We start from the raw sequence: 23,143 nt of genomic DNA, 5'->3' as shown, positions 1-23,143 counted from the left end.
GGCACTCAGATCTCTTCCCCTTGCTCCCAGGAGCACCTCAAATATCGCTCTAAACGTGCTTCACGGATGCCTGAAGCGGCTCCTTCCTCCGCACCGAACTCCGCCTCTCCGCAGGCTTCTTCCACCTCTCCCAGATGCTTCTAGGATCTGGGAGGAAAACCCATTAAGCAGCTGACAGTGGAGAGAAGATGATGACACCAGCTCAATCCCCCACCGCTGGCGAACGAGGGAAGGGCTGGTGGGCAATCCTGCCCATCGCGCCTGCAGCCAGATCAGCTGTCTGACCCATATCTCACTGCACCTGAGAGGAGGGAGCAGAGAAGGAGAGGCAAGGCACAAGGCAGTCTTTTGCCACCCACAGATCTGCTTGCCCATAGAGTATACAGCTTTCCTTGTCAGGCAGCACCCTGAGAGTTAAGTGCATGGGCTCTGGACAGATTGCCTGGGTACGAATCCCAATCATCTCACCTTTGGGCAAGTAACCAAACGTCTCTGTCCTTCAAGTTTCCTTATGTGTAAAAAGGAGGGATAGCCTCAGAGAGTTGCAATAATTTTAAAATACTTAGCGCTCTTAGAAATGTGCCAGGCACCAAACACGCTCCGTAAATATTCGCTATTATTATTACCTTCACTTTCACTTATCGAGTTGAACCTGTTTAAAGTCAGTCACATCGTTTGAATTCCTTACAAAGCAAACTCTCAATGAGATAAAAGTGCACAAAGCAGAGGGAAAGATAGCCTGAGAGCCACATGGAAAGTGTGCAGGCGAAATTTCAATACCTTTGAGCTCTTTAGAGAAAGAGGATGAATCGACATTAAAAAAAGAACAAGTGTGCAAAGATATCTAAGAGCGAGAATGTCACTAACCAGAGGGGGCCCGAGCTAAGCTCGTGACGATTTTTGATGGCATCTCTAGGTCGGCATTTCAAAGGGCGGCACAGAATTCACCTGCCTTGATTTCCGAAAGGAATTCACTCACTGGTTTAGCAGGTGTGATGAGAACCCATCCTGGGCCAGACCCTTGACAAAGATCTTTTATATGGACTAGAGAGAAAAATGATGTATGTTGATGAATTCCGGGGTAGTCGAACAAGGAAACCAACAAGTTTCAACTAAAGGGTCAAGGTCAACCTGCAGGAAATTCTCTGATGGGAGCAGGGCTTGGCGGTATTTTCTCTAACAATTTCTTCAGATACTCGGAGAAGGTCACTGAAGGCACGTTAATTAAATTTACAGATACCGTAAAGTAGGAGGGATAGCTAATACACAGGATAACAGTCGATATCCAAAGGATTTCAGTGGGCTACAAGCTAAAATTTAATAAGGTTTCATATAAGAATTGAATTTAGGTTAAGACAATTGAATGCAGTCTTGAATATGCTTTCTCTCTTTGACAGCAGTCCCTGTGAAAAAGACCCTTAGTTGGCCAAAAATCCATTATAAGCCAACAATACCATGAGTCTTTTCTTAAAGGACCTAATCTGAGCTTAATTCAGAGTTCATTAACAGAAAATACACAGGAAGAAACAGGCATGATCTATTCTACAGAGTGATTCGATCAGTCCCGGGCAACACCATCTGAAAGGTATAATGACAAACGAGGGAGACGCAGAAAACAGCTAGTGGGATCTTTAAGGGATCCAGAAAACTTGCTGTCCAAAAAACGTTATAGGCATTAGGTATATGCAGAAGAAGAGGCTTGGGGGAGCACTCATCGCAATGATCTCAGACACTAACATGCAGCGTTTCCGGCGGTCCCGTTTGTTCTCAGGCACCCACACCACACTCGGCAGCAGATGAGCTCATCTTTCTAATCCATACAAAGGCACCGTGTAGGCTACCAGTCCTGAGCATAGAAGACAAAAATCAATATATTCTTTATTGCTCCAAAGGATAGAGCTGACCAAACAGGTAAAAGTTGCAGGAAAACATATTTTGGCTCAACCTCAAGAAGAACTAAGAATCTGCATTACGGCAATGGAATGTGCCCTTTTTTCAAAGAATATGGCCCCCATCACTGAGTGCGTTCACGCAGTGGGAGAGGGGCCATCTGCTTAAAAGGCTTTGAGGGGATTACTAAAACAGGTGAGAGATGATGACCTCGAGGTGGGCTCCCAGCTCTGAGCATATAGAAGTGTCAGTGATTCAGCTGATATCCTCACTCCCACTTCCTGACACTGATTTACCACTCTCCTGAGGTACCCAAAGATAAAACACATGCCTTCATTTATTTTAACACATATTTGTTGAGCACCTACTACGTGCCAGGCAGTGCGTTAGTGTATGACAATGCCATGATACCTGAGGCATCATTTATGCCCTCGTGGAATTCACATGCTAGGGGCGGGTTATTCTAAACCCAGCTTGTCATACTGATGTTGAATCCGCCTCGCTGGGTGGCGGTTCAGGGAACATAAATGAGGCCATGACCAGTGCAAAACATTGTCAGCGGATACTTGATGCCTTCGCTTAGTGAGTGCTTCCATATTTCCTCTAACATTATTGAATGCAACACATTTTACTTAGGTTTTCTTCGTAATCCTTATAACAAGTCTATGAAGTAGATACTATTATGGGTATTTTTACTGATGAAGAAATTGAGGCTCAAAAAAGCTATGAAGCCAGCCCCGAATATAGCGCTTTTAAGTAGAAGAAACGAGATGGTAACTGTGAGGCCAAGTTTCTCTGACAACAAACCTGTGCTCACCATGCTCTGCTGCCTCCACACAGGGAAAAAATGCGAGTAGGAGAACCTGAATCTCCTTGGAAGTGAGGTGTCCACAGCTGTCTGGCTAGGATGAAATAGTTCGATCAAGGCTACTAAGTGAAGTATAGTTAACAATACTCAAGACCGTATCTGGAAAGGAAAACCTCTGAACGCATCCCAAACCACCTTCGCCAGAGGCCAAGCAGCCTGGGGAAAATAGCCACGCCCATCCATCCTTCAAACGTGAAGATGTCACTCCGACCCACTGGGCCAGGGCCCTGAAGTCTTTGCCAACAGCAAGGACCTGCCTGGCTGTTTTATCCTCCCACATCTGTGCCAGTAAATAGGCGAACGCAATCCATCACAGAGTCCACGGTGCAGGCTGTGCCACACTCTCTGCTACGATGCTTCGTCTCGACTGGGACCCATGGTCATTTCACACTAGCCACAGGAACAAAGCTACTCAGTAAGAGACGCCTGGCCCCCACAGCCAGGTACCAGCCTAGGATGTCGCTGAGAACTTTTTTTTTTAACCTCGATAGAGCAGTAGCCAATGGCGTTAACTGTGTTTCGGCCTCCAGCTATGTCCTTCCAGTGACTTGTCACTTTCCCCACAAAGCTACATGATTTTGAAAGGGATGCTTAACTACAGACTACATACTTGGCGTTGTTTTAATCTAGGCATCAACTCACAGATGCCCTGCCCCCAGAGCCTCGGGGCGGAATTGCAGCTTCTCTCCTGCTTTCATTTTGAAATTCTCAGAAGGGTAGCCCTTGAGGGATTTGTCAAGAGAAAATTCTCTTTAGGCACCGAAGTTCTCTTTTCTTGCCTATGAGGCTCTCAGTGGTGCTGCTACATTCAATAGATTCACCTGTAAAATAAAGGCAAGAGTAGTTTCTACTTCGCAGCGTTGAAATGAGAATCACAGCGGTCAGAACATGAAAGGCGTTTACAAGAGTGGTCGGTGCGTTGCGAGGACCACGTCAGCATCTGTTATCTCTGCTAACATCGCTATCAGCGCTGTCCCCGCCGCACTATAGGGAAAGGTGTGAGGGGTGCTGCAGGGCCAGGCACGCGGAGAACGGGGCTCATGGGCGTCGATGCTAACTCGGCTCCAAGCAGCCTTCCCTTGGTGTGGGTCATGAGCCCAACTGTGGCCACCCCACAGTGGCGAGCGCTCACTCCTCTTAAAGCGGTTACAACAAGGTCAGGATGGGTGGACGTCCATGCTGAGGACCTGTGGGATCCTCCACTGCAGGGCCGACCGGCTAGAGTGGCTGCGGGGCTTTGGGCAGCTGCCGTTCATGGCCTCCCTTCACAGTCCTGCATAAAAGAAATCTGGGGACCCGCCTACATCCAGGGGTCTTAGATCCTAAGGCCAGCCTCGTTTGGGCTGCAGCTCCTTGGGGCGACACCGCCACTCTGAGTGCAGAACCTGTGGAAAGGCTAATAAACTCAGGGGGGTGGGGCAGGAGACTGAGGACAGGAAAAGCCCACCCCCATCGGTGAGCTGCATCACGGTTTAGTGAAAAGCGCCTGGATGTTGGCAGCGGACGGTCTGTTCTCCACTCTTTGACTCTGGCCACCAGGCTACTGAGCCTCAAATAATAACAGGCATCTTTTCTATTATATGTACATATATGTGTATATGTGCGTGTTATGTATGTATATCTGTATGTGCATATATATAACAAAGCAAGAGATATAACAATATAATGTCATTTTCTTCAAAAATATTATACCCCAACAAACAAAACAAAAAATTAGAATGAGTTCTCTCTAGGGGACATGGGCACTTTAGGTGGCTTGGATTTTCTTCCTTTTACTGCTCTGCGTGTTTTTATTTTTCTAGATTTTTCTCTCAATTACATGCAGTGCTTTCATGAAAAGAAAAAAGATAAAGTAAAAAACCAAAATGTACAGTGACAAAATGTTTGCTCTCCAATTTCTGAAATTATATGAAGTTAAAATTAGGAAAAGATAATTATAGTACGAACATTTGAACAAGAATCCAACATACGTAACGAGGAAGAATAAACCATAAGATTACTTTTACCGAAATTGTTTTCGCAGAAATCGTACATGGAAAAAAACACTACTAACTGCTTACCTCTTAACTAGTTCGTGGGATTTTTATCAAGATTAGTGCTATTAAAAAAAAAAAAAACCCTCACTGAGCCCAGTATTACATGCTTAATAAATGACAGCTATGAATCAGCATCATAGAAGGGATGCTCAAGTCTTCAGTGACGTTGAAGTTGTACTGCATTAAATATCGTGCTGAATATGAGGATGTGAAGGTACCACTTGGTGTTCAGCCCTTTGTCACACAGACTTACAGACAGACATGTTCATAGCAGAGGATTTTTACCTGAATGTCAGACCTTGAACCACTTTCTTCTTTCCTCCAAAATCAGGTTCAAATGGGGGCGGGGGGTTAAGTTAGACCCTAAGAATAACTTCCATGTGGGAAAAAAACTTGAGAAAAACAATGGACCACAATGATACTTTTTAAACATTCTTCATCTTTCCCCCTAAATACTGTGATTATAAAAGAAATACATGATCACTGATAAATTGGGAAAATGAACAAAAATATATACAGGATTACGGGGTTGGTGGGAAGCAAGACTTTTGATGCCTAAAAAAAAAACTGGGAAGTGCCAAAATGGCAATGGTAGTTTTCTCGGACTGTGGGAGAACGAGTGGATTTTTTTTCTACTTATCTTAAAGACAGAAAAGGTAAACAGGGCAAGTGACAACACTCTCGGCTAGTATTCTGAGACCGAAACCCAAGGAACCGACGGTCCAGAGCGTGTTCCTAGTGGAAAACAGCCACGCGCTCGGCAGAATACGTAAATTCGGGACACTGTCTGGAAAGCATGGGCAAGACATAAAACATTCATTTCTATAAAATTGAAACAATTTATCTTCCATTCTTGAGCAGATGGAGGTGTAAATTGAAGTTGATTTTTTTCACCCTGGTGGTCACGTCGGAGGAGACAGGAGTGTTCCCGCCTCCGGAGCTGTTTAAAATAAGTCTCTGGTGCCGTGACTGGACCCGTCAGAGAGAACGCTGTGGCAGTGTCCTCCAGCGGGTGGGAGGTACTGTGGGGGGGGGACTGCAGACGCTTGTCGCTGAGGGGAGGGTGGGATGGAGATGAGTGCCTCAGCACCCCTCTCCCCCGTCGTAGGGAAGAAGGATGCGAAAGCAGGTGGGGACCACAGCACGGCCACCTCTCACCTACGGCTGACCACTGACGTTCACCGCATTGTAGGCTCTTCACGCTAGGCTCTCTCTGCAATCTGAATTCTCGCGACTGACGTCTCTCTACTACCCACTGGTCACTACAAAGCCTGGCCGCCAGCTATGACACCCGGAGGAGGTGTCTTCACCTCTCTGGCCCTCTACTTCCCAATCAGTAACATACAAGGACCCTTTAGGATGTACTCAGCCACTAGTCTACAGACCAGTTCTCATTTTCATGGGAGGGGATGGTGCACTGGTAAGCATTGCCCCCCGACACCCAGGGGTGTGGAGACACCACGTCTTCCTTAAGACTGGCTGTGCTTCAGAATCACTTGCAGGAGCTTGTCGCATGGACAGATTATGGGCCCTCTCCCAGACTTACAAAATTAAAACCTCTAGAGGAAGATCAGAAATCAGTATTTTCAATAAGCTCTCCAGATGATTCTTAAGTGCCTGCTGTGTGAACGGGCATCGGGGAGTCAATGACTAGGGCACATTTTGCTATTGTGTCATCCTGAGTAACCAGGAAGGTTATAAGTTGCCTCTAAGAGGGAAGCAAAGGGCATCACCTCAAATGACAGCCAGGGACAGCACTAGCTCATCAGTGACTTGGTGCAAATTAGAAAAAGGTACCTGTCTGGAGAGACACTGGTGGCCTTCGTCTCAGTGTTGTCCCCTGGGCAAGCACGGGCTAGGCTGTGTTCTCGGCCAGATGTCTATTTGCCATGTAGGAAGTGTTATCTCTGTACTCGGCCGACTAACCACACTTCTTTGTGTGTGAAAATGGGTTCAACTTAAAGATGTCTCCACTTGAGAAACGCCTGAGAACAAGGTACAGAGTTTCCCAAGCCAACTGGGGGACTTGGTCCCGTCAAGCCTGTCTGAGAAGGTCCTGGTAGGCAGGGCTGGTTCTCCTCCAGTGGGGTGATATTTCAGCTGGAATCAGGTTATATATAGCAGGGCTTCCCGGTGAGAAGGAAATGGGAACGTTAGGTTGAATTCTAAGAGCTGCCTTCACTCGTTTTGACATTGAAATTGGTGGGATAAAGGAAAATCATTTCTACTGATAGCTGTGGGGGAGAGAAGGAGATGGAAGTAAAGAAAAAGGGAGGGAAGAAAAGAATGAGAAATAAGAGGCCAAATAAATATACTGAAAACCCCAGGAATGAGTGAATGAGTTCGGAATAGAGCGACACGCACATATGTGCACACGCACACACACAGAGAAACAGAGAAAAAAAATAAAAAGAGCTAATGGGAAGGTAATCCTATTTGTGCGTGGCATGGCAATGACCAGGGCTGGGCACAGACAATGGAGTTGGGCTGCAGGCTGTGGGTGGAGGGCGCCGGGAGCAGCAGCAGGCTGGCCTGCAGACCTTGTCCGAGGGGCTGGAGGAAGGCGAAGGGGGTCTGGAAGGGCATCGGTGACACAGACGCATAGTTGGGGAAAGAAAAGCCAGATGATGAGCTAGAAATGGGCGCAGGAAAGTCAGGAAATGTCATATGTCACACGAGACTGTCTGTCTCCGTCTGAGTCATTTCTGAAGAGACTTTGTGCAGGTCACAGAAGGCCAGACACTGCTCAAGACAAGGCTTGGGATCAGAGTTACAGCTCAGCATTCGAGCCACCGCCCTGCAGTGGTTCAGCACGTGCACTTTGATGGGACATTCTTGTTTAGTTTTAGGTGGCCAAGAGAAACGAGGATGGATTTTGGGTCATTTTGAAGAGTCGGTGGTGGCTGAACTCTGCTCAATACCCAGGACCCAGAAGCAAAGGCATCCTGCCCACAGGCTCAGGCCACTGTTCTGTGAGTGGTCTCCTGAGAAATGTTAAGATCGCATCATTCCAGCAGGCCCGAATAAAATCACCTCCTGTCAAGCATGCATTTTGAGCAAGACAGAGAGGCCGAGACCAATCATGACAAACGCCTTCCTCACTCTTGGCCTAAAAAAGAAAGTGGATTTGATGGCGGGAGACATTTGCTCCTCACACAGAGTCAGAATCCCTAAGCGGTCACTCTTGGGACGGGGAGCAGCAGGGTGTAGCTGTAGAAATAGGACAGAACAATGAGCGCCTGGGACAACGGAAAGAACGTATAAAGGCGGCATGTGCTGTGTACGAGTGTGTACGTGCATGCGTGTGTGCATGCGTGCATGCGTGTGCACTGATCGGGAGGCGTCATGGTAAGTGTGTCGCCTCCTGAGTAGGCGGTGTAAGGAGAGGGTGTCCTGATGAGCAGGGCCGTTCCTGACAACAGCCTCTGAAGCCTCGGAGAAATACCTGTTCATTCTCCACAGATCTCTCGCCATCATGAATTATCACTATCACCATCCTTCAGCACTGAAATCGAGTGATATGTTATAGTTCTCCAGCGGGGACTCTCCTTGGAGTTGCCCTCTGTATCTGAGATGTCAGAATAAGAAATCAGACGATTATTTACTGGGAATCTTCAAATGCATGAATTAAATCTAATAGTGGTGTTCTGAAAAATGTATCTAGGGAACCTTGGGTACACTTTTAATTTAACAACACCAACAAAACACTATGATAGCCTTTCTTAATAATCTCCAAAGTAGCTAAATAGATTTGTTTTCCCTCCTTTAATATTTTCATGTAAATCAATCTCTCTTGTCTTCTCCATTCCCATTCATTGTTTTCATTTGTCATCTGTGAAAATTTCCTATTTGTCCTTTTGCCCTAGCAAATAGATCAGACACTGTCCCCGGCTGTGTCTACACAGCCAAAGGGATGTGAGGCCGAGGAGTTATTCAGTGAATTGACTCAGGCTCGACAGAAGACATGCTGGGGGAGGACCCTTCCACTCTGGGTCCTCGGCCGGGCAACCGAGTCACGAGGAGTGCTGTGGGAGGGAATAATTTTGTTGCTGACCTCAAAGACCAAGGATGTAACCTCAAACATTCCATGTTCTTTAAATAATTCATTAGAAATCTGTCATCTACGACTTTGTTTAAATCGTTTTGTAGCTATTTTTACTTTCAGTGAATAGCAGCTTCTTGTATAAGAGTTCACTGACTTTACAATCTGCCACTTGGATTCTGTCACCTGGGCGAGCTACGGTGACTGGCTTAACCTACCACCCAGATCCACACATAGACGCTTCAACCTTCCTCGCTTCTCCTTGGCCATTTTCGGCAGAACCAGAGTCACCCAAAACAGCTGTAACCCCCTTGATTTGTGTGACTTGTACACAGGGTTCCCAATCCTCTGCCTTTCTTTGCTGTTTGGTCTTGACAACTTTTACCTACAGGATAATTTTAGGACTATGCTTTATTTGCAGAATCCAGATTAATAAAAATTTAGATAGTTTCGAGAGGTTTCGTGTGTGAGCGCGTGTGCTTTGTGTATTTTGTTTTCCTTTTAGGATTATATTAAATTATTTAGATGGTCCAGAAAATAATGTGTAGTGAGGAATTATCCCACCAAATACACAGACGCCTTGGAACTTCTTCCACCTGCTAACAATTCTAGGGGCGAGTGCACGGAGCTCTGATGCCCAAAGCCTCGGCAAACAAGAGCTCTTCGCGATCTGGTCCTCACCCTCCTTATCAGCCTCTCTTCCGTCTCTGTAAACTGCACTCTTAAGTTGCACTGAGCTATTTATTTGCCATTCCTGGAAAAACCAAGCTACTTACACCTCCGCGCCTTGATACACGCTATTCCCTTAGCTGAGAATTATCTTTGTTACCAGTTAGATAGAACAGTTCAAAATCTAAGTTCTCCAAGGAGCCTGTTCCAGCTCCTTAGCTGTCACAGAAGTCACCCTATGCAATCTCACAGACCTTTGCTCACACATTTATTTTAACAGCTCTTAGGATTCGTTGAAATTTTCTGTTATGCGTCCATCTCTCTGTCTAGACGATTAGTTCTTCCAGAGCAGATACCACATCTTTCTTCCTATAATTAGTAATTTAGCTTATCCTGGGCCATGATAAGCAATGGAGTGAATATTTGTTGGAGATGTGAATGAGGGAGAGAATAAACGATGGAGCATAGAGGCAAGACGATTTCTATAAATGAAGCAGCATGCACTCATGCGCGCGCACACACGCACGCACGCACACACAAACACACACACACACACACACACACAAGTCCAGGTAAACTGCAGCTCGAGGGAGAAGCTGGATAAAGTTGTAGGTGTGATTCTTCTGCCACACAGAATCATCCACTTTTTGTATTACTGTCCTCGACCGACTTTGTCCCTCGTCTGAAAGGCACGAATGCTTACTGCTACTTTTCCCCTGGTACGTTAACCTAGATTTTTTTCACAAGGGAATCCATTTGAACTCCTACTGGCCTAGGACTTGGTTGTTCTGCTTTAAAAGTTCAGCTATTTTAATGTATACAATACGAGAATACTAACTGAAAAACCTAAATACCCACGCGCACTGCTTCCCTCCCCCTTCTGGAACATTAGACGAAATATTCACGAAGACGAGGCCTGCCACTGATTTTTTTTTCATAAACCCCAATATGTATCGTTAGCTGGCAATCTGTCAGGCTGTTATCAATTCAAGTGACAGTCTTCACATTCAAATCAATTTCGATTAATTTTGTAAGAATCATTTAAGGAAGCATGGCATCGGATCCCTGATTTCAATCAAGATGTATGACATCTTCCACTTTTCATTTATCTTGTCACTTTATGAGGAAAATGCCGTCATTTGTCTGGCACTTTTTTTTTATGTACGTATAAACTCATGCCGCTTATCGCTCCTGGTCCCATTATCCTCCAGATAGTTACGTCTCCCCCACTGCTAGCAGTCGCTCCATTATTTTATTAGTGTCCAAAATGAGACCTCGTAGACAGTGATGATCAGAGAATAATGGAAATTAGAGATGGAAATGACAGATTAGGTCTCCTTGTCTGTTTCCTGGGGCTAATGTTCCTGTCAGTCTGTAACGCAGAGCTTCAGCCTGTCTTATTTGAAACGACACCGATGCGGGGCCTCCACCGGGCCCCTGCGGGCTCTCGTCTCCATCCTCAGACTGTCTCTACACACAGCCAGAGGGAACGACGAAGCCTCGTGTAATTACCAAGCGAAGTCAGGCCCATCCTCGCAGAAGCTGTCTACCAGGCCAAGGGACGTGGAGGCCTGGGGGATTAGCTACCAAATCCAATCAGCGCGGGGAGCGCGCCTGGCTCACTCAGGGCAGAGAGGGAGGTGACGTTTGTCGTCATTTTCTCCAGCAGCGCGGTTGCAGGCTAAGCGATAGGGAGCTGGTTATCCATCACCCTTTACAATATTTTACTCAGTGAGAATCATAGCCCACGGAGAGGCTCAGCCATCACATGAGCAAAAATCCTAGCTCCCCAGAAACGATGCAAACATTCTGGGGTGCAGGAGAGAGCCTGGGGACGCAGTTGAGTTTGAACAGCAAATGGCGCTTTTTCTTTATTCATTCCCCACTTGACATCTGTTAGCCAAATCTCCCGCCCTCCGCCCCAAGCCTTCCATGGCAGGCCGCCTCGTGTGGATCTACCCTTCTACAAACATCTTCCTCTAAACCTTGCGGACTGCCTCTCTGATACGATCTCAGATTCAGTAGAAATGAAGCGATCCTTCATTTCCACTAACAGACGACTTTCACGGCATTTCGACGTCCCCAAGTCTCCTGACCTGTGACTCAGATTTCCTTTCCCTAACTGCCTTCTCCCTTGTCCTTATCCCTCAACCCCGACCCGTTCCAGAACATTTGCCCCCTTTACCGCCTACGGGCATCTATCATGCCTTGACTTAGTCATCAGCTGGCCAAGTTCTCAGAGCCGAGTTCTATCCCTTCATCATAAATCACTCCCTTGGGTCCTTCAATCATTTTTATTGCTCTTCTCCAAACTCTCGCCCATTTGTCTCCATGTTTATTACTCTGAGAGTCTGGAGCCGCATTCGCTATTCTCGGCTTGGTCTCATCAGAAGCGTACAGAGGGGCTGGGTCCTCCACGGCTATGTGTGAAATGATGGCAGCTTCTTTTTCCCACCCTGTCAGGCCACAAACACGTTTCTCATCTGCACTCCAGGCGATCACTCCGAGACGGCTTTTGCCTTGATGTCTCTCCAGTTTTGCCTATTCCATTGATTGCTCTTATTAGTTAACATTTAATGAACTCTTTCTCCCCCCACCTTTGTCCACGACCCGGCCAACACAGGAAGCAAGCTCTCAGCACCCAAAACAAAGCAGAAAGTTCCTTTTAAAAAGCACTACAGGATGGACAGTTACACAACAATGTGAATGTACTTAATGCCACCGAACTGTACATTTAAAAATGATTAAAGGGATAAACTTGATGTTATATATATTGCATCACAATAAAAATTCCTAAACTGTAAAAAGGTAAAACTAAAAAGCAATAGATATCGTAACTTCCTAGCGTTTGGAGAAGAGCAAAGGTCTCAGAGAAATAGTAACTGGGGCTCAGGCAAAAGTACTCGTACCCAACACAGAGCAGCCCCTGAGTCTTTGCATGTGACCCCCGCTGACAGTCCTGGTGGAAACAAGTTTCTAGGCATGTCAATCTCGCAAAGCTCGTCAAGCCCTGGGAGAGCTACACGCGAGCCGGTGTGGCCCCGCGTGTCCCCGACAAAATCAGCGGCCAGGTTCTGCCAGCGGAATCCTCGTCGCTGACAGAGGTATGAGAAGCACAGCTTGGTTTTCAGGTCCCAGCTGGAGGCTGCGGGGCTGCGAGTCAGAGGCGTCATCTCTGGACTCGTAAATGGAGAAAAAGACAACACGGACGTCACTGGGACGGTACGCACGTGGAAACACACTGTGACATCTTTACCCATTCGCTGTTCAGAATATAAACGCCCGTTCGCGCTACTTCTCTCTATGTGGTTGTTCCACATCGTGCCTATGTGACGAAGCGGTGACATCTGGGAACTGGCCAACGTGCCATCCCCTCACTTACCCCTGGTTCGTTCCCCATTCATTCCGAATGCAAAGGTGCTTGTGTACCGGATCCTTCATGTAACCTTCGTAGCAGAGGCATTCCCCTTGGAGGCAAGGTGAGGAGGAAGGAAAAGAAACATGAGGACTTGATTAACACGTCTGTGTTTGGGAAAATGAATATGAAGCAATCAGATTAAACTCAGACGCTAATAGGGCATGGATGAGACAATAAGTCCCATTATCGTCGTACACTCTCGTCTCCACCGCCCACATGAATGCACACGCCACCGATCTCTCCGCTTCCCACTACGTGATCGTTTTCACTAGCAGGAGAATCTAACATTTACAAAGCACCTATTATATGTGCTCTGTAAGCACAAAGACCAAGAAATCTTTGAGCAAAGAGAGTTTTTCATCTTTATTTCCTCGGTGCGTGGTATACTGCAAGGCATATATTAGGTGATCGATAAATGTTTAAAGACCACGTAAGTGAGTTATTTCATCGAATATTTCTAAGCACCTTGAAAAGCAGGCATCATTAGCTGTGCTATGCTGATGGGAGAAACTGAGGCTCAGATAAAGTAAGGGAACTAGAGACAGCTTGCAAATGGCAGTGTTAATACTTGAATCAGTGTCTTTCTGACTCCAGGCCTTGTTTTACCCACCATGCCATGCGGCTAGCCCAGAAAATAACTACTATAGAGGAGGCCACTAATACTAATTATGGTTTTGGAAGAACTCTGGATTTCGGTTTCTAAGTCATCATGGCTAATCGTCTTGGAGCTGGAAAACAGAAAAATCATCCACAATTCTATATTTGTTTAGAATATTATTATGCTTCATAATCATTAGTTACTCCATTAGTTTACCAAGAGATCCACAATCCCTCTGGAATCCTACGCAAAACTGTATATGTGTGTGTGTGAACATCTTTCCATAGCAGGTTTGCATAACATTTGTCTGATTTACGAGTAAATCCAAGACCCTCGTAAGATTGAGAATCATTGCTTTACTTGGTACTGATCTTGAAGAAAATTGTTGCTGCTTCCTTTATTAATAATTCATCTTACGACGCTATGTGTCCCCATGCCACTGAGTCCAGTTCCACTAAAGCACGAATGGTAACACTTTCACTGGCTGATCATTTAATTTGTAGGGTGTGACTGCCTAAAATTCGTCAATAACAAAGGTGCCATGCATTAAGGAGACAAGGGGCATACAGTTTCTTTATCTCCTTAGCAAGAGACACTTAGAAAGGATATAAATAGAAGAATAGCTTTGAATGCTATTTTCTCCTCCCAAAGACAAAAAAACAATACAAATGAAGTGAAGGGGCCCCACGGTTATGAGGGACTAGATTGCGTAGGCTCTGGGCAAGGCGTCTTTTATAGGATCCCAGCTCATCTATTCATTTCAAGACTGACCTGTAAGCTGCTGTCTATCAGGGCTCACACAAGGTAACACTCATTTCCTTTCCCCACACCTGCTCAAGGTACTGAGGCGTGAAGTGAAAATGAGTAACTTCTTATTTATGGGGGATCCAGAGAGTATCAGAAGACCGGTGCTTTGTCTCCTGTATGGCAAATTCAGGCTTCCACATGGGCTAGATTCACAATGGGCTCGAATTAACTGTGTCAGTGGCGCTGAGCTGAATCTAGGGATGAGCTGCGTCAAACATAGAAAAACACAGCTCGAAATTAGGCAGTTGATAATAATGCTTTCAGCTGAAGGCCGTTTCTACTAATTCTAAAAAAAAAAAAGAAAAACATGGACTCCAGACTATAAGCAATGCAAGGTGAGAACAAGGTTAGTTCTTCTCCCCACATGAGTAGGCCTTTTATAAATACTGTGCAATGGAAAATAACTGAATTAATTAGTTTGCCCTAAATTTACAGATAATGCTACCAGCACCTCGCCCCAAGATGCAGATATCTAAGCCAGTTAGTGGGTCCAGGACCCAGCCATGCTTCTCCCGGAAGGAGGTCATTTCCCAGTTGTCCTGGGGATATCAGGCAAGAGACAGTAAACAGGAAGTAACTTCAAGAGGTGGTCAAACCATTACTCTCATAGAATGGCCTTGGCTGGATGCCTCGCCTAGAAGGGTTGACAAAAAAGTCCTTCCTCCGCATTTGATATCTAGTTACCACAAAACATGTAAAAATGAGTGCAGGAACAACGCAGAGTTCAAGCAGAGCCTGATTTTCCTAATAATGCCAATACCTACCATTTGTAGCTCACATTTACCTTTCTCAAATTACCTTCGGAGTCATTATCTCCTTACGAGATTTCCATCATTCATTACTTTGTGGGGACGCACCGCTGACAATAGATAAAGCTTTTCTCCATATGCTGTCGTCTGCAGCTCAAAGTTGGAGCAACAGAAAAATTTTCAAACATATCAGGCTAGAGTTTAAGGATATCCAAAATTTGCCTATCAAATGATCCTCATTTCCGGAACCCACCAAACTTTCCTATTCTGTATTCTTCCTCAAAACCAGTTTGGCCAGCTACATTGAAAGGAGTTCAGACTTGATGAGGCAAGTTGCTATGGCAACCCACTGCTAAATCTTGACTTTAAGAGGGGTTTCGTGCAAGCACAAGCTCCGACTGTTAGCTGTGAATTTTAAAGACCCCACAAGGGTGTTGGATGCCCTCCTAAGCTAGAAGTGTTACAGTCTCTGCATCTGCTGTGACAGATGGCGGGGAACGCATGATGTGCTGACTCGGTGGCAGTGTTCACAGCGTCCGATGGAAAGATGTGTCACGGCCACGGGAAAGTGCCCAACCTGGGTGGACAATGCCCTGCAGAAGGTACTCGCAGGCAACCACACTGCCAGACCGGAAGCCCCCTGAGAGGTGACCCATGTGTGGCCTGAAGATGGCCACACTGATTTGTGCTTGGTGCCCTGAAGGCAAACGTCTTGAGAAACCTCTTATGATGGACAGCGGCTTTGGTCATTTCCCATCCTACAGACAAAAGACTGAGGCACAAGTCGCATGGAATGATGAAAGAAAGACCTTGGAGCTACGGCTCCTCAGACATGACCGGGCTCAGTACAAGTTTTCTGTGAGGTAAGTACAGATCAAGGCCGAAGGCCCTGAGTCACCTCTATCCTTCAGGTGGCTGTTGGCTTTCATTAAATGCAATTGGGTGCACTTCATCTTAAAAGGGAAATCTTTGCAAGACATCTGGACTTGAGTAATATCTAATTGCCTTGTCTACTGCCCCGTGGAGACATCAGGCCAAAGGCAGGCCCAGAGTGGAACAGCCTCGTGTGACTCTGGAAGAGCAGACGGAGGAAAATATTACGAAAGACCATCACCCTGAAGGAAGGTGCTTTAATCAAGCCACGAAACAGAGTTTGGGATGAGTGGACAATCCAGGTGGCAGGGACAAAATGGGAGCTGTGCTGCCCTGCCACATGGTGTCCAAAAAAACCAGGGAAAGCTAGAGAGAGGCAGTGGTTCAGAGTGAGGAAGGAGGGGGACGGCTAGACTGAGTCTGGAAAACTGGTCCGGTATCCCTCACCAGGGTTTAACATCTCTGCATGGTTGGGACCAGCCTGTGGGAAGATCCAGGGCAAAAGGAATTTCGGCAAACATTTTGGGTGGTGATTAGAACTCAATTTAGCTGGAAGCCCCTGCTCCTTGCAGACCCGTAAAGCCTACATATCTTGAAAATGGAATGAAGGTCGGTGGCCAAGATGGATGGGGGCTGTGAAATTAAGCAGGTGTGTGAAGCTTCTACAGCTGCCCACATGGCAGAACAAAGGCCAGGAATAGAGTGGAAAGAGAAGTTGCCAAAGCCAGTTAGTCTGTGCTGCCATCAAAAAAACAACCAACAGATGTATGACCACAATGAAACTCTCAGAAAGTACAGGAAAAGTTGAGCCCTGGCTGGATCCAGCCAGGCACTAAGCTTTACAACAACCTCAGTGGTTTGCGGTTAGTCCGGCTTGACCAGAGACACCCTCCTAAGGCCCCAAACCTGGGAGGGTCTGGGAGAGAATGTCAGTGTGCATTTGGTGAAGGGCTTCTAGGCAGAGAGCTAAGACCTGTAGGTACATTATGTCCCGCCCAGTAGCATGTGCTAGAATGTAAAAGAGAGGCTGGAATGGAAAACAGATCAGCAAGTTACCTTCAGCCCAGGTTTTTCCATAGCCTCCTGACACATCTTCAGAAAGTCTATGTAACCACCCTCTATTAATTGGGCTGGAGCCATATAAAGGGTCACTTAACAATGCTTGTCCTTTATCCTTTCTTCCTTCCCTAGTATATTACTTTTCTATAGGTGCCATAAAAATACCACAAACGTAGTGGTTGAACGCAACATAAATTTATTATCTTATACTCTTTAAGTCAGAAATCTGACAAGAGTCAAGCTGGCTAAGATCAAGGTGTCTATTTTCCTTTCTGGAGGTTTGAGGAGAGCTTCTGCGTCTTTACCTGTCCCACCTTTAGAGACTGCCCACAACCCTTGGTCTGCACCCCCTCCCTCCATCTTCAAAGCCAGCCATAGTAGAGGAGTCCTTCTCATATCGTCCAACCTCCTCCTCTTCCACCCTCTTCCCCTTTCAAGGACCCTTGTGATTACATTAGCCCATCTGGTTAATCCAGGACACTCTTGTTATCTTAAAGCCAGTTCTTTAGCAAACTTAATCCATCTGCAACTTTAATTCATCTTTTCTATGTAATGGGACACATTCATGGGTTCTGCAAATTAGGACAATGACATCTGTGGGAGCCCATTATTCTGCCTACCACACCTGGTATTCTGGACCACTGTACAGCTGATGAGTAAACACACGCTTCACTTTGGAATACTCTGGAAGGGTGCCTGAGCCAAACTCCAGGCACCAGAAGTTGCTCCTTTGCAGTGACCGAGTGCTTGTTTGTGTATTTGTTTGTGTGTATGTGAAAAAGTATACACGTGTACTTGCACAGTTCCACACATCCATATGGGCAGACCCCTCAGCATGGCTGGGAAAGCACATGTCCCAACACCATGACATTTCCAAGTGAGTTAGCTGGAGGATTGCAAAAATAACGTCAACTTGACTTGCAGCCAATTCCCACACTCAACTCTTTGGAGAAAGACTCTAGCATGGAGTGTGGGAGGCGATAAAGTGTCTTACTGATGAGCGTGTGGGATGATGACCACATCATCCCATGTGCAGAAAGAAGCAGGGCAGGAAGGGGGTGGGTTTCCAATTCCAGCATTAACGAAAACAAAAGTCTCTGCAGCACGTTTCTCATCTGCTACCCCGAAATGAAGCTGTTGCACCTCGGTTCTGCTGTGGGGTTTGAGGTCTTATTTCGACTCTCCCCTCCATGGCTTTCCAGTTGGAAATCCATTAATCGTCATAGATACTGGGAAGCCACTAGCAAGGGAGGGGTTTGCCAAGGTCATTATCAGCAAGGATTGAGAATGACACATCTGGGAGGGACTGAGGACATGACGGAAGCTTCGCTGCAGACAAATTATCAGCAAGGATTGAGAATGACACATCTGGGAGAGACTGAGGACATGACGGAAGCTTTGCTGCTCAGTAATGGTGGTTGCTTAAAGAGTTTTGAATGACAAATCCGTTGGATCTGACATGTCTGGGGACATTAAACGATCCTTTATAATCCCACCTCTGCTCTGATCTCACGATGGAGAGAACACAGACTGCCCAGGGTAGCCGAGGGGTTTTGGCCAAGTCTAGGGGAACTGTAGCACTGATGTAAAGTAAGAAGGCAGGTTATTCCCAAGACCCCTCCTCCAAGCTGAAAACACCAGTCCCTTCTTTCCATATGTAATTAAACGGGCTTCCTGTTCCTCAAAACCGCGGAAGGAGCTTTCAAGGCCCTCTGGGGAGCACCGTTTTCTGGGAAGCGAGTTTAACAACTGAGATCGTCCCCGAGTCTCATAATTCAAGTCAGCGGGGGACCAGAGACTAGCTCAGTTGCATGGAGAGGGCCCACCTCTGAGATGAGCTCTTTTTTTCTTTCTGCCGAGAACACTGGATTTCGGGCCCATCTGTTTGGTTTGGTGTTTGCTTGACAGCGTGGGAGCAGCAGCAAGTAAGCGCATCAGATGTTTAAAATGCTGTACTTTCTCCTCCATATGGGGACCTAGAATCTCTGCGATGGGCCCACGTAAAAAACTTTGAGACCTAAGAAGGTGAACTTTTGATGATGCGGTGACCTGTTACTCCCCCAAAGAGATACAGTAATGGACTATTACAGAAGTAACGGCCAGGTCTCTTGGATTCAATCTCTACTAATATCCCTGTACCTCAGCACCTAAAAAGATCCATGTGTAGGGGTGTGTGTGTGTGTGTTGAGGGGCTGTGCGTGAGGTACAGAGAGCTGGAGGAATTGGCCCCTGGCTCCAGCAACATTTCACTTCATTGTCACTAACATCTCCCTCCTTTTGTGCTACAGCACCATGCTACCTCTCTGAGAAGGAGCTATCCGTGGTACTGAATCTACTGAAAAAGAGATCTTTCTAAAGACTATCGGAGATAAACCTCCTCTACAATGAAAGTGTAAAGCAACCTGGAATGAGGGGTCTGTATCCCTGGGAACACTGGAGCTGAAGGAGCACTGAGAGTACCCCAGTGCATGCTGTGTCTGAGATTGGACCTTCTCTCAGAGAAGTCCTAGCCCCATTTGATAACACGACAGCCTGAAAGATATCTATACCATTTGGCCCAGTAATCTCTCTTCTAAGATTTATCTGAAGAAAGTAGCTTCAAATGTGCCCTGCGTTTATGTGGAAACGTATTCATTTTAGTAGTATTTGTAAAAATTAAAAATTTCAAGCATCCTAAATGTCAAATAACGCGAATTATTTAAATGAGCTAGAACATACACATACAATGGAATACAAATGGCCATTAAAATTATGTTATTGAAGATTATTTAATAGTTCTGGAAAACTCTCATGATAGAATAAGTAAAAAAAAAAAAAATCAAGAAAACTCTACTTGCAAGCCTGAAAAAATCATGCATAGATAAAAGATCAGAAGGGAAGACACTAAAATTTCTAAATGATTTCTGCAAAAGACAGAATTCTAGATGATTATTTTCTTCAATAAGCTTTTCTAGATTTTCTAAATTTTCTACGAGAAACATGCATAAAAAGTCTAGCCCCGGTAGCGGATATGCCCTGACTGGATGGCAAATGGGGTGCAGAGTTCGTCTAAACTAACCCATCTGTGGCGGGGCTACTGCTTTCAAGGCTTCTGCCAGAAGATGACCCCACATTTTGCACCGACAATGCTCGGGGGTCCCCCCATGCTGGCAGCTTGCATGGTCTAGGTTCCCCATCACAATGTGACAATCGGGAGGGATGGCTCGGGGGATTTCGAGGGGGATTGCAAGAGGCATGAACTCTGACAGTTACCCGCTGCCCGGTGCTCCCGCCTACCAGTTTCGGGGTCGCATTGGTGTTCACAGGGGTCCAGGAGCCGCCGGGCACAGAGGTCCATGGCCCAGGGCCCGCTGGAGTTCTGCTGGGAGAAGAGCATCACCTGGGCGGGGTTCAGCCAGTCACTGGCATCCAGCTGGCTCCCCTCCAGCAAGATGAAGCGGCTCCCTGCAGGGGGAGAGAGAGGAGATGTGCCTGTGTACACACGCGTGCATGCACACCTGCATGTGAGCACACACACAATTCACTGAAGATGAGGGAAGAGATGCTCTACAGGTTAGTCCCAACCCAAGGTCATTTCTCCTACCAGTCTTAGCCCATCATGAGCCCCCAGGAAAGGTATCAGCAGATGGAGGCTTGGCCACCCCTTAGACCTCCGCCAAACCATCTCCCGCTGCCTTGCCCCATCTCATCTCTACCAGGTGGACCTAAGGGACACAGGGACAGAGCAGCTCTGTGATGGCCATGGCACAGCTCCATGCAACCCAGCCATAGGCACTGGCACTTATCCAAGGACAAGGACCTGCTGCCTTTCTTTGCTTGCCATGAAATAGCAGGCCCCCTAATGCTGTGGACAGTGTCCACCTGTTTTCAGCTTTACAGCAACCAAGGGAAGACACTAACATGTCAGCGAGGTGCTTTGGGCTTAACTGGTTCAGGGGCTCTCAGGGCCTACATTAGTCCTTCATTACATCAGGGGCCCCCAGGATGAGAGTAAATTCTTGCTATGGAGTTCTAGGTTTACAGCAAGTTAGTGTAATTAGCATTTTCTGACCTGGGCATACCAAACTGAAGCATGGCTGACCCTTAAACACCTCTGCTACTCTCTTAGCTTTTCCCCTCTCGAAGGCTACGAGAACCTTGGTGTCTGCCTCCCTATATCCAGCATGCTCTGCATTTCTCTACAAAGACAGGGGCTTATTGAAAAACAAACAAATGGGAAATGAGAGCTGGCCAAGGGAAGAGGAGGTAATCTGTTCAGTATTTTTTTTTTTTAAACTGTTTTCTGATTTCATCTGTGGACAATCCAATTTTATCCCAAGCCTTACTGGCTTTCTTTTTCCCTCACTTATCGTAATGGGTAACTGGGGTAACCGTGGCCCCTGGCCTTCTCTCTATCTTCCTCGCCCAACCCGAGACCTTTCTCTTTGGGGAGGAAGTCACATCTCAGAAGTGTGCTCACCATCAGCGATCAGGTGCTCGGGGACGTGCAGGGTGATTTTGACAACGAGAGGGCAGCTGACGTGAGAGGAGTACACAAGGCCGATCACACAGCTGGTGAGGCTGATCAGTGTCAAGGTGGTCTTATTCACGGGACTTCGCGGCGAGCCCACTGGGAAAAAAGACAAAGCAAGTCGTGGCCGTGAGAGCCCAGCTTGCAGTGTCAAGGTGGTCTTATTCACGGGACTTCGCGGGGAGCCCACTGGGAAAAAAGACAAAGCAAGACACACGGTGCTAAAAGTCGTGGCCGTGAGAGCCCAGCTTCGCCTTTTGCTGCCCAACCAGCAAACAGGGGAGACACTTGGCAAACCTCGTCCAGATGGGAAACGTGTGCCACTGCATGACCTCGGTGACCTCCATCCTCATAGAACTCCACATCATTGGTTGGAGTCAGAGGGGACTTGACTAACAGATGGCCCTTGGGGTCATCAACGGTGAGTGGTGTGCAAGCCCTCTGCAGTCTCCATGGGCCAGGCCCACCAGGAAAATCAAGAAAGAGGAAGTCCCCCTTCAACTCGCCTGGCTGTACTGCAGCCTCTTGAGGTTGGGTGGCAGGAATGTTTGGGCCCCATGTTGGAAGCCCCTAAACTCCCCATCGCTTTTCACAGAGGGCACGCCCACAAACCAGCTCCTCCACTCCCGGGCTCACACCACATCTCCCCGAGGACATCCTGGGCTCAACGAGCCTGCCCCACTCTATGCTGAGAACCCCACAAGTGGCCCCCACTCTGTAGGACATGGGAGGAGGAACAAGAGAGGAGTCTGCTCGGTATGAGGAGAGGGTGTTTTTGTACCAGAAGGCTCTCCCCAGTCCCACGGTGATCGGGTGAGGTCATAAATGAAAGCTCAGTGAGAAAATCGGGCCGGGGAGTAAGAAACCCCCCCAGGGGGGTAGGGACAGGGATAGGAAGCGAGCGTTGTCTGGTGTGTTTTCGTTGGTTTGTTTTTTGGTTTTAGGGGAGAGGATTTCACATAAATGCAGAACAGATATGGGAAAGTAAGAAAGCAAGCTACGTTGCCAACAAAATGTGGGTCCTTTGGAATTTTCTTATGGTCTTACGTTAATATTTATTATCGATAAAAATAAAAGGCACTTATTATGTCAGACCACATGCTAAGCATTTTTACAAACATTTTTAGATTTTTTAAATATTTGCTTTCTTACCATAAATCTATGAGGCTGCATAGTCACCACCCACTTTACAGGTAAGGAAAGGGGGTTGAAAGAGATGAGCCTCGTAGCAGGAACTAACGAGTATGAAGTATGATTACGTGTCAGGCGCCAGCACCCAGGGTTTTATGGCCTGTGTCATCTGAGGCAGCTCTCGCCGGGGGGACAGTGAGGTACAGAGGCCACCGGGCGGGTCTGGGGTCAGGCTGCTGCTAAGGAGCTGGGATCTAGACATGAGTCCGGTTGAGACCAGGGTCCTGAGACCGCCCCATCTTTGGGCCCAGGGGAGCCTTGGGAAGTGCTGTTCGCAGGAACACAGGGAAGGTTTTGGGGCAGTGGCTGCCTGCGCATCTGTCGTGGGGGCGGGATCCGTGGCGGGGTGCATGGGCGGTGGCTCGGAGGGGGACTCTGGCACGGCAGGCAGCCTCCAGGTCCTTGGCCCCTTGCTCCCTGGAGAAGGGCTGCC

The 23,143-nt window shown here is 47.0% G+C and overlaps 1 protein-coding gene across 1 annotated transcript in view; it reads right to left on the bottom strand.

Annotated features, from left to right (window-relative positions):
* The window catches only part of ASTN1 (astrotactin 1), a 275,401-nt gene that overhangs the window by 118,097 nt on the left and 134,161 nt on the right, over positions 1 to 23,143 (bottom strand). The window contains exons 6-8 of the mRNA XM_006907901.2: positions 21,469 to 21,618; positions 20,286 to 20,453; positions 12,888 to 12,972 (exon numbers count right to left, since the gene is read on the bottom strand). Coding sequence (XP_006907963.1) covers positions 12,888 to 12,972; positions 20,286 to 20,453; positions 21,469 to 21,618 — 403 coding nt within the window. The remainder of the gene's footprint in view (positions 1 to 12,887; positions 12,973 to 20,285; positions 20,454 to 21,468; positions 21,619 to 23,143) is intronic.

The sequence above is a fragment of the Pteropus alecto genome, unplaced genomic scaffold (genome assembly GCF_000325575.1).
Source record: "Pteropus alecto unplaced genomic scaffold, ASM32557v1 scaffold101, whole genome shotgun sequence".
Taxonomy (NCBI): domain Eukaryota; kingdom Metazoa; phylum Chordata; class Mammalia; order Chiroptera; family Pteropodidae; genus Pteropus; species Pteropus alecto.
Note: the sequence above shows the minus strand (reverse complement) of the source record. Positions and strands in the feature narration are given on the sequence as shown.